The 11,684-nt window shown below is 36.5% G+C and overlaps 1 protein-coding gene across 1 annotated transcript; it reads left to right on the top strand.

The window, feature by feature from the left end:
• The first annotated feature begins 5,547 nt into the window (after positions 1-5,547).
• Positions 5,548-11,331, top strand: LOC113297700 (N6-adenosine-methyltransferase MT-A70-like). The gene is made up of 8 exons (XM_026546261.1): positions 5,548-6,418; positions 6,773-7,183; positions 8,343-8,441; positions 8,850-8,933; positions 9,042-9,391; positions 9,967-10,183; positions 10,420-10,499; positions 10,844-11,331. The coding sequence occupies exons 1-8, from the start codon at positions 5,636-5,638 to the stop codon at positions 11,058-11,060; spliced, it is 2,241 nt and encodes a 746-aa protein (XP_026402046.1). The 5' UTR covers positions 5,548-5,635; the 3' UTR covers positions 11,061-11,331.
• The last annotated feature ends 353 nt before the right edge of the window (positions 11,332-11,684 follow it).

Here is an 11,684-nt window from a genome sequence, read left to right as displayed (position 1 = left end):
AAGTAGTCACAAACATCTTCGTCTCATCGTTTGCGATTCCACAATATCTAAGATTATTGTGAGGCGATTGATATTTCTAGGATGTTATTCGGAAATATAAGTACGGTATATCAATTGGTTCCTATTCACCTTGATTTATCAAAACACGGAACAAAAATCATAGGTATATCTGTGGAAGACAACTTTATCTATACAATAGACTTTTATGTGTGAGACAGATTGGTTTATCAAGTCTTCGACTTTGGGTCGTAGCAACTCTTAGTTGTGGGTGAGATCAGCTAAGGGAATCAAGTGCGCAGAGTCCTGCTAGGATTCAGAGGCGTAAGTAACGCGACTGTACCTTGATCAGTGTGAGATTGGTTAGGGATCAACTACATTCCAGTCTGAAGTTAACTTGGAGTAGGCTAGTGTCTGTAGCGGCTTAATACAGTGTGGTGTTCAAATCTGGACTAGGTCTCGGGGTTTTTCTGCATTTGTGATTTCTTCGTTAACAAAACTTCTGGTGACTGTGTTATCTCTTTTCCGCATTATATTTGTTTGTATAATTGAAATATCACATGTTGTGCGTAATTTCAATCAATTGTGAATCCAACCTTTGGTTGTTGATTAAATTGATTGATACTTGGATATTGGTTTTTGATACCGTCCAAGTTATTTCTTATATTCAATCGGGCTCGCAAATTTCTATTTGTTTGATTGAGGATTGAATTGAGAAATTGAGATATAACTCTTTGATATACTTTTCTTAAGATTGAGTCTGACTGTCTAGTTGATTCTCTTAAAAGTATATTGGAGTTAGTCCATACAGATTTCTAAGCGAAATATTGGGTATGGTTGTTAGACCCCCGCTTTTTCACAATCTATGCGAATAAGTTTAGCTTGATTGAATACAAAGCAATTCGTGAACACGAAAACTAGTTCACGAGCCTGCTTTGTTTCGCATTATTCATCAATATAAATATAAAACTCCATGCAAACAAAAAACTTAATCCTGATACTTTTGTTGCCTAGTTGCAGACTAGAGTCGTCCTATAAAAACTCAGGTTTCTTCTGGAGAAACTGCATTAGGTTACGACTTTAAAATACTTCAGTAAGGGATTCGTGAAGCCCGGTCAGACTATCTTTTACCTGATAGATATTGTTATCCGGATCTTGTTATTATTGATCTTCTAAGTTTTTGAAACATTATTAGATGAGGAACTTGATAAATATAAATCACAAAGTACTCTTGGTCCCAGACTTTGTGACTCCACAAGATATATAGATAACCAAATCGCTTCTGGTTTGATTTTTGTAGATTGATCGTTTGAGGTGGATTTGATTAGGCATCTCTATAAATTTTGAAGAGAGTAAGTTCAACCTAATATTGAGTTTGATGGTATCTTGTTTTCTTGAAGATTCCTCATGGTATATATGTTTTCGTACTTGATTGAATATCTTTCTGAAGGAAATCAAATAGGCTTTCTGTTAGAGGTGGAATAGTCATAAACACTTAGGTTGAAGCAACTCTTAGGCCTGTAAAAGACGCCAACTAGGGGAATCGTGTTCCATAGGATTTTCCGAGATCCATGATACGTAAAGGAGCACAATTGAAGCTGAATTGCTCGTAGGGTCGATTCGGTCTCAACCATTACAGTCTGAATTCCGATAGCAGGCTAGTGTTTGTAGCGACTTAATACAATGTGGTGCTCAAGTTCTGGACTAGGTCCCGGTTTTTTTTCTGCTTTGCAGTTTTCCTCGTTATTTTTTTTATGGTACATCCTGTGTTATTTATTTTTCGCATTTTTATATTGTATAATAGAAATATCATGAGTAGTACGTTAAAATAACCTTTTAAGCCTAAAAGACTGTATAAAACCTACAAGATTTATTCTTGAGAATTTATATCTTGAAAGAAAGATTACAAGATTTTTTCTTGTTGGAATTCGATTCATATTACAGTCCGGGTACATACTAGGTTATTACTTGGATATTGATTTCTGAGATCGTCCAAGTTAAACTTGTCTTCATATCAGGTATTGGATCTTTACTATTGATCCGTGCTACTGATTGTGACAAGTTTTTTCATACATGTTTCCGAATTAAAATTTGGTGGTGTACTTGGTATCCCTTTTCTAGAGACCATATCTATGAGGGTTTTACATGCTTATTCTTTCCATAATAACACTTCTTAGCCATACTCTTTTCTTTGACAAGGTTCAAAGATAATGAATCCCTCCCGTGAAAGCATCTTTTTTCTAACAAAATTTCTAATAGGCGTACCAAATTACGAAGGGGTGTACTAAATATCATATATCGTTCACCTTTAGAATGATAACGGTATCATCCCAAGCAAATTTATACCTTATTTAGGCTGGTTCTTATGGGGGGTAGTAAACCCAAACATATGCCATGACAGGTGGCATGGAAAACTGACCGCGCCATCATGGTAACAAAGTGGTAGAGACTAAATCGTTGGCAATCAAGTCTCGGTCACTTAGGGGTGAGCAACGACCGAACGAATGCAGATTAGGGATCACCCGCATCAAATTCGTCAAAGTTGCGGATTTGGAAAATCCAACCGTGTCCGGCCTAATGATACGGCCGGATGCGGGTTAACCGCGGATTTAGTCAAGAAAAAAAAAACAAAAAAAACAAAGTTTTGTTTCATTTTGAAGTACTAGTAACACGATTATCATTTCAACCAAACCCTGATAATATTTCACTTGCATATATAATGAGATTTACCCTTCATCTGTTCTGAAACAATATTTCTTTGAAAACCCATAAGTGAGATTTAAGCTTCATCGTAATAAAGCTATTCAAGCAAATCTATGTTTGAGCTAATCAGATTCATATAACAAGCTTACCTAATTAACCTAACCTACCGAAAACCTCAAGAATGATGAAACTGTTGTTCATCAAATGGAACAAAAAGGAAGCCCTTTTCATCAAATTAACCTAATTATTCAACATTACACATAAGAATAAAAGCAAAGGGGGATTAATAACATACCTTAGTGAAAACTCAAAGTAATAAAGGGAAAGTCTGGAAGCACCCCAAACGAACAACAAAGAAGACATTTTTAATCAATAACAGAAATCACAATGGATAACTGAACAACTGGAAGCATAAACAAATTTTGCCTTTATAAAAACCCTAAACCCTAGGGTGCGGGTGAATCCGCAGATTTCAAAGTCTAACCGCAACCAAACCGCTAAAAGTGCGGATTTGAGAATCCCCACCCGTGTCTGGCCCGTAGATCTTGCGGATTGGGTTTCACCCGTAATTTTGCGGACATATACAAGTGAAATTCGCGGTTCCAGACTTTTTGGTCACCCCTACAACCACTAGCGGTTTTAGTCTCCAACTTCTATGGGTATTCCATCTTCAACGACAATTTTTTTGTATCGCTATAAATATTTGAAATTCAAACACAAAATTTATCCAAAAAATTTCTTTACATCTTCTCCTAAAAAAATTCAAATGGCACGATTTGAAAGCCAACTTGATTTTTCTGGAGTGGTTTTTGAAGCCGATGTTAGCAAGATATGTGACAATTATAAAGAAATAGGTAAAAAGCAAAGAAGTCTAAAAGTTTTGGATATTAACCAAATCAAACATGCAACTAAGAAAAGACAAAGAAGAGTTCAAGGCAAGGAAAATTTGAAGGCAAAGAAGAAGATAAACAAAGGAAACTCTGTTTATGAGCGCATTGGTTGGAAGTTATGGGAAATGAAGAAGATAAACAAGATGAAGAACATTGTCCCAAATTTTTATTTTTAAAGTCTTTATTTTAAGTTATAATTGTCTAGCTTATATCTTAATATCTAGATTAATGAAAGGAGCACTAATGTAAATTAATTCGAAAATTAGTTTTATGAACAAGAGGTGATGTGGAAAATTAGATGTTATTTTCACCGTTTATCAGTTAACATAATGATATCTTAAAATTATACTTAACTTTAACTTAACTTAATTAAATGCATACAAGTTACTTAACTTTATTTAATAATAAATGAATACAACTTATTTAACGTAACTTAATTAAATGCATTCATATTTGGACGACACTTTTAAGATTTGATAACAACTTTCGAATTGAATTTTTTTTCGTTTTTGTTGCGCCATTCCATCCGACACATTTGCTCCACATGAATGTAGTTTTCACTATTTTTCCGGTTCCGATTGCTTAGCATAAGCAGCACAATAAACAAGTTTACATCCTCATTGATTAGTTGGAAGTGACCACACAACTGATTTGCATCTCGATTATTGAGGTTCAATGTTTCTTCTTGAAATGTCTGAAATAGGTTTTCCCCAAAAGTGATTTGTTGTTGTTGTGCACGATTGATATTATCCAGTGTAACAAAAACATAATTCTTACAAATGTATTCATCTTCAGCTAAGGAAAATCTACAACCTCGAACTGGCATATTGAGTTTGTATAGTGAAAATATGAAAATTGGAGTGAAAGAATGAAAACTGAAGTAAAGATGTGAGTTGAAATGAAATTGGAATTGCGTATTTATAGAGTGATCAATTTTGGACCGTTGGATGGGATATACTGGACGATCGAGTCTTCACCACTAGCGGTCGTGACTTGACCGTTCGGTGGAATGTCAAGCGAGCGGTCGATACTCCACTGCCCGATAGAGTTGCCACTAAGCCAGGTCAATTTGCTGGTTTGCCAGATCCATAGTCGGTGCAAAACTGGCAAACTGCCCATAGACCTTAGCAGCCTTGCTGTTGCAAATAACAAAGTTCTAAAAGGCACTCGTTGACTTAGGGCTGTTCATGGTCGGTTTTGGTTCGGTTTCTAGCCAAACCAAAACCGAAACCAATACTATTGGTTGCTAAAAATCTAAACCAAACCAATCCACTAACCATTGGTTCGGTTTCCAAATGGTTCCAGTTGGTTTCGGTTTGTCCAGTGGTTTTTGGTTAACCAATAATTATGTCAAACCAAAAAAAAATACACAAATTTACAAATAAAAAATCGTAGTTGCCGATAGTATTGATTTACACAAATTTACATACAAAAAATAAAAAATAAAAAAAATATCAAGAATAGTTAAAGCTTACTCTAATTCTAGAGATCAAAAGAAGATATATAATATATCTTAATTTAGTTATTGACAAATAAAAAAGAAGGAAGATGAGAAGAAAAAAGTCGAGTAGCAGCAACTGTAGTTGGGGGTGGAGAAGGGAGACGACTGAGAGAAGGAGAAAGAGAAAGAGGGAGAGTATCATAATGAAATATTAGATTTAGGGTTTCTATTTATCCTATAAATCAATGGGTAGAATCTAATACTTGTAAATCGACGATAGAAACTAAGTTTAAAAATTAATCGGTTTTTCAATGGTTTTTGGTTCGATTTTAGAGGTCAAACCAAACCAAAACCAACACTATAGGTTTTCCACTTTCTACACCGTAACCAATCCATTAGTAAATAGTTCGGTTTGGTTCGGTCCGGTTCCAGCGGAAAAACGAAGACATGTTCAGCCCTTCGTTGTATCGTTTCCCTCGTTCGGAACCAAACTCAACATTGGTTTTATTCGTTCTCTATCCAAGTTCTTCAGAAGCTCCACTTTAGATGTATAAATAGATAGAGAGAGAAACAGTTTCTTCAGGAACCAGAAGAAGAAGTAACAATGGGTGTACGATCAGATGGTCAAGATGATATATCTTATATTAAGGATCTAAGACAACAACTTGAAACTCGTATAGAGAATCAACGATCAAACCAAAGAGACCTAATTTCTTCGATACAAACCTTAATTCCTGATATTGTTTCTTCTATTGATCTTTCTCTTAAAGTTGTTACTACTTTTAACGGTCGTGACTATACTTCAGCTCCTATCCCGAAACCTAACCCTAACCCTAATTTGAAAACTTTACCTTCAAATCTTCCAAGTCATCAACTTTCTAGAAACCCTTCTATTGAATCAAAAACAACAGTTCTTCAAAACCCTAGTTCTTCAAAACCCACACCACCTGTAGTTCATCCTTCTATTGATGATGATGAGACTGATAAATTCTCAGCTGTTGTCGATTCTAGTGGAAGCCCATTGTCGATCGTCAGAGCAATGGTTGCTGTTTGCTTATTGGAGAGAGTACCTTTTACGCCGATTGATTCGTCGGCTGTTTTGAGAAAACTGGAAAATGATTCTTCTGCTACTTCAGCTGAGAAATCTGCTTTGCTTGAGCTTGGTGGTGAAACTGGTGCTATATTAGCTGTCGAGATGGCTTTGAGATCAATGGCTGATGAAAATGGGGGAGTTGATTTAGAAGAGTTTGTAATTAGTGGGAAATCTAGGGTTATGGTTTTAGGGATTGATCGAACTCGTCTCGTTAAGGAATTGCCGGAAAGCTCTCAACTTCAGCAACCTGAGGAACTCAATTCAACAAATGGGAGCCAAAATCAAAATCAACCGGTGCGTATGAATGTTCTTGGATGTTAGTTTTGTGGATGTGGAGTTTTAATCGATAGATATCTTGACATCACATGGCACACTTTCCTGTATCATTAACTAATCTGTTTTAAGCACCAAAAAGATGTCAAATTATTAATTTTGAACAACAGCATAAACAGTAATGTTCTTGGATGTTAGTTTTGTGGATGTGGAGTTTCAATCGATAGATGTCTTGACATCACATGGCACACTTTCCTGTATCATTAACTACCAAAAAGATGTCAAATTTATTAATTTTGAACAACAGCATAAACAGTTCTCAGAATGTTGTGGTATCATATGTTTGAATTTCTAATGACAGCAATAATATAACAGGTAATTACTAGTGGAGCTGAAGTTTATGGGATGGGAGGAGGGATGCCTAGGCCACAGGATATGTGGCTTGGAGGTGACCCTAGTTTATCAGGTATGCCACCAATTTTCCCTGGAGGCCCAGGGTCTATGTTGGGGCCTAGGGGTGGGCCGAGAGGAATGGGGTTAATGGGAATGCCGAGAATGATGAACAATATGTCACCTTTTCATAGACCACAAATGATTCAAAATCCGACAATGGGTAGTCCAAATTTGACATCTTTAAAGCCAAGAACAGAAGAAGAGGATATGAAGGATCTCGAGGCATTGTTGAATAAGAAGTCTTTCAGGGAATTGCAGAAGTCTAAGACTGGAGAGGAACTTTTAGACCTAATTCATCGCCCAACTGCCAAAGAAACAGCTGTTGCCGCGAAGGTTTGGTTTGCACCATCTCGTATAGCCTTCTTTTGTTTGTTGATACGCGAACTAACATGCTCCTTATACTGAAAATTGCTGTTATGACCTTGTGTGTTGGCCGGTTGAATCTTGATCCAATTTTCGCGTGGTGATAGAGCTTTTGCTTTTGTTGTCTTCTCTTTGCTCATTGATTACATAATATTGGTAATTGAAAATATATGCATCTGATTTGACAATCAAGAGAAGAGAACCTTTATTACGCTGCTTATTGAGCTATCTCTGCACCATATAGAAAAAATAGCTCTTCATTTTGGTTCATGCGAAGATTATACTTGAATAGAATGAGTAACACATTTGAGAATCTTATGCACAGGATAGCCGGTGTAAAGTAGAATTCATATAGAGGTTCTGAATTTGAGTAACAAATTCAGAAATTGAATTTGAGTCACAAATTCCTGATGCTCTTATTTAGGTTCTGTCAGAGGTTTACGAAGTAACAAAAGCTTACCCTTCTCTGGGTTCCTTCAAAATACTTTCAATGCGTGAATCTCTAGCAGCCCAACAAAAAGCATAGACGATGTATTGTTCTTGTTACCCCCTGCTCATAAACACCTCCAGCACTATTTTTGGCAGCACTGAACTTGCACATACAAAAATATCCTAGTGGATTACATAATTTGCAGTTGATGGATAAAGGAGACACTTATTGGCCAGGAAGTTGGATCCTGTTTTCCAATATTGACTCTTTTTGACCAAGCATTTGTTTATTAGAGTTCTATTGACACTGCGACACTTAGATGACTCTAGTGCTTCTCTGCTGCTGCTCTTAGTCATCAGGAAAGATATCCCTCTCAGTCACATAAGGCCAAATATTCATGAAATTGTTGGATTTTATTGAATTTCTTTTACCCTGTGTAATTTGTCATTATTTTGAACCAGTCATCAGTAACGTATTGTCATTCCTTCACTGCCGATAAAAGTTAAAAAAAACAATATTTCACATTTTAAAGAAACCTCATCCGTTGCATGTGGGAATGTGATTTCTTTGATACTGTTGACGTTTGTTTTGTCAAAGTGTTCTTTATCCTTTTGAAAGAGTTTATATTTCATATCATGGTCAGCTGTTTCCTGCAAGTCTTTATCTATTGCTTTATCTATTGTTGTGAACTTGTTTCAGTTCAAAAGCAAAGGTGGTTCTCAAGTGAAGATGTATTGTACGGCTTTAACCAAAGAAGACTGCCGACGCCAAGCTGGTTCTTATATCGCATGTGAAAAGGTTGCTCTTCATTCTTATTTAAGAATAGCTGAACTCTGTATTTTGGTGGTGTTGTACCAAAAAGTCCTAATTTTCATCATATTATACACATTAGTGTTCTGGGAGTATTGCTCCAGAACTGTGGTTAGGCCTTTGACCGGAGAAAAAGTAACAGGGGAATCAAATGCCTATAGATAATTTTCATGAACATCACAACGATTATTCTACAGTATTCATATATTTATTTTGGGTATAGTGATGATTCCGCATGCTCTTTTCAACCATAGTGTACATTAATTGATTCATAATAGAACAAATTTCACCAGAAAAGAAAAGAATTGCATAAGTAGGTAAATGAAAAGCATTTCACTTAACTTTTGAGTTTTAGCCACGATCAGTATTCTAATCGAGTAGCTTCCAAAATTCCAGGTTCATTTTAGGCGCATAATTGCTCCACACACTGACATCAATTTAGGGGACTGCTCTTTTCTGGATACTTGTCGACACATGAAGGTAATTTTGTTTTTGAATTAGTTGTTAATGATGTGATTCATAACATGGTTAGGCTGGAGTTTTTCGTTTGTACTTTGAAATTCTCTTCAATCTTGTTTGAATTGACAGACATGCAAGTATGTTCATTATGAGCTCGATTCAAGTCAAGATGTGCCAGACATGATGATGGGGTCAGCACAACCCACTAAAAGTTTAAGGCCCCTACGTCCAGAATATTGTTCAGATGCTGAACTTGGTGCATCACAATGGATTAACTGTGATATACGTAACTTTAGAATGGATATTCTTGGTCAGTTTGGAGTAATCATGGCAGATCCACCCTGGGACATTCATATGGAGTTGCCTTATGGAACTATGGCCGATGACGAAATGCGAAATCTTAATGTTCCTGCATTGCAGACAGATGGTCTTATTTTTCTTTGGGTCACTGGACGTGCCATGGAGCTCGGACGCGAGTGGTATGTGCTTTGTCATCTCATTAGTTGCAAAACAAAGGTTATCTGATATATTTTTATTAAAACAAAAAAAGTGATCAAGGGTGTGTAACACCTTGTGGTTGTGATAGCCTAAAGGGTTGACATTTAAAAAGGAAAAAAATTAATGAACTTACTAGTGAAACGACACTAGTGGTGCTTTTTCTGCTTATCCCTTTGGGTTTTGAAAGGTAAAATTGTAGTGTTGTGTAGATTCATGATATGAAATACACTCTGAAAAGAAGAGAGAGTAGATAGCATACTCATATGATAGGTTCACAGAGGGGTGCTTGATGGAGAAGTGAAATGAGCTAGTCCTGCTAAGAAGTTCTCATCCATTAAGATGTGTTAAGAGTATAGTTCTGAGGTTTTAAAGTACTAACCAAATGACCCTCTTACTTACGAGGTTGTTAGTGCTCCACCAATTTGTAAAATCTCCAGTTTGTATTCTGATACTGATTGCTTCTACTTCCTGTCTTACAATGTGTAGTTACATAAGTAAGAACTTGCAACTCATGTTTATTATTATTTTTCTTTAAAATGTGGATTTCTTCAATCAGCTTAGAACTGTGGGGATATAAGCGTGTTGAAGAGATCATTTGGGTGAAGACTAATCAACTTCAAAGAATTATCAGAACAGGGAGAACAGGTCATTGGCTCAATCACAGCAAGGAACATTGCCTTGTTGGGATAAAGGGGGATCCACTAGTAAACAGGAACATTGACACTGACGTCATTGTTGCTGAAGTTAGAGAGACGAGCCGTAAACCAGACGAGGTAACTTGTATGTGCATTTCTTATTTACATACCCAAAATAACATCTTAGTCTTCCATCCAAAATAACATCTTAGTCTTCCATTTTTGAAATCTTGACTGGTATCCATATCGTTAAAGTATGGTAGTGGGTGTACTAGATTCTTGTTATCATTGTCTTGCTCTTCTCTTCATGTGGTTTTAAGCGGAATATATATCTTCAGCATGGTAGTGAATAAGCTAAAATCATATTCTTTCAGATGTACCCTTTGCTGGAAAGGATAAGTCCGAGAACAAGAAAGCTGGAATTGTTCGCTCGAATGCACAACACACATTCAGGGTATGCTTAGCTAGTCCACTTCTTTCAATTCAGTGTAGTTGGTTAAAACTTACCGAGTTGCTTTGCATGCGTGTAACAATCAGAGTTAAATAATTGATGGATTTTGACAACAATAATCAATAATATCAAGTAAAAGGGAGCTTAACCCCTTAGACGACAATGCCCATAAACATTTTGTAGCTGCTGAAGACATTTTATTCTATTAATCCTCGTGACTCCAAAAACTGGAAGTCACCCTATTATGCTTATGTTGCACACAAGTTACAATACCGTCGATATAAGTTTAGTTTGAGTTAATTTAACTTGCTTTGCTTTGTTTTTTCGTCTTTGCTATCATTCACTAGGTGGATGTCACTTGGTAATCAATTACAAGGTGTTCATTTAGTTGATGAAGGGTTGCGAGCAAGGTTTAAGGCCGCATACCCAGAAGTTGAAGTACAACCATCATCACCCCCGAGGACTTCTGCAATGGACGTCGACGCAGAGGCGGCGACCCCATTGGAGCCCTATACTTCTGAAGAGAAGCTAATGTCTAACACAGATGTTAAAATGGTTGGCTAGTTTCTCCACTGTTGTCACTATTAATGACTACAATTTTGTTTTAGTCATGTAATTTTGTTAGGAAAGCCTATGGCCTTTTCACTTCTTTTTTTGTTAGGTCTGTATGGTCTAGAAGTCCGGAAAGTGTTTTGTAATTTTAGAAGGTTCTCATCATGCGGAGGAATGCTTGTACATGTGCGTACTGCGTCTCATGTACATGTGCAATCCCATTTTCAGGCTGGCTCTGTAAATTGTTTATTATTATTATTAATTTATATTTATTTTTGAAGTATTGTTCATTTTTATTTTGGCCACATCGTTTCTATTGCTAGCTCTTTTAAGAGTTCGAACCAATCAATGATGCAATCCAGTTGTGTTTGACGAAAAATGGGAGATAACTGTAAAAGAGGAACAGTTGTGTAAATCAACCAAGACTTCAAGGGTCTAGAGCGTGTTTGTTTTTTTGTGGACTTGCGGCGACTGAATCTGACTCGACTTGAGTCAGATGTCAGGCTGTTTGTTTTTTAATTTGAATCAGGTTTGACTTGCGGTCTGACTTAGACATAACACCTGACTCGGACCCATGTAAGTTAGGGAATAAGACGCTCCTGATTGATGGGACAAAATCATTGACTTATATATTTT

The sequence above is a fragment of the Papaver somniferum genome, chromosome 7 (genome assembly GCF_003573695.1).
Source record: "Papaver somniferum cultivar HN1 chromosome 7, ASM357369v1, whole genome shotgun sequence".
In the NCBI taxonomy this organism is placed as follows: domain Eukaryota; kingdom Viridiplantae; phylum Streptophyta; class Magnoliopsida; order Ranunculales; family Papaveraceae; genus Papaver; species Papaver somniferum.
This window is presented reverse-complemented; position numbering and strand designations above follow the sequence as displayed.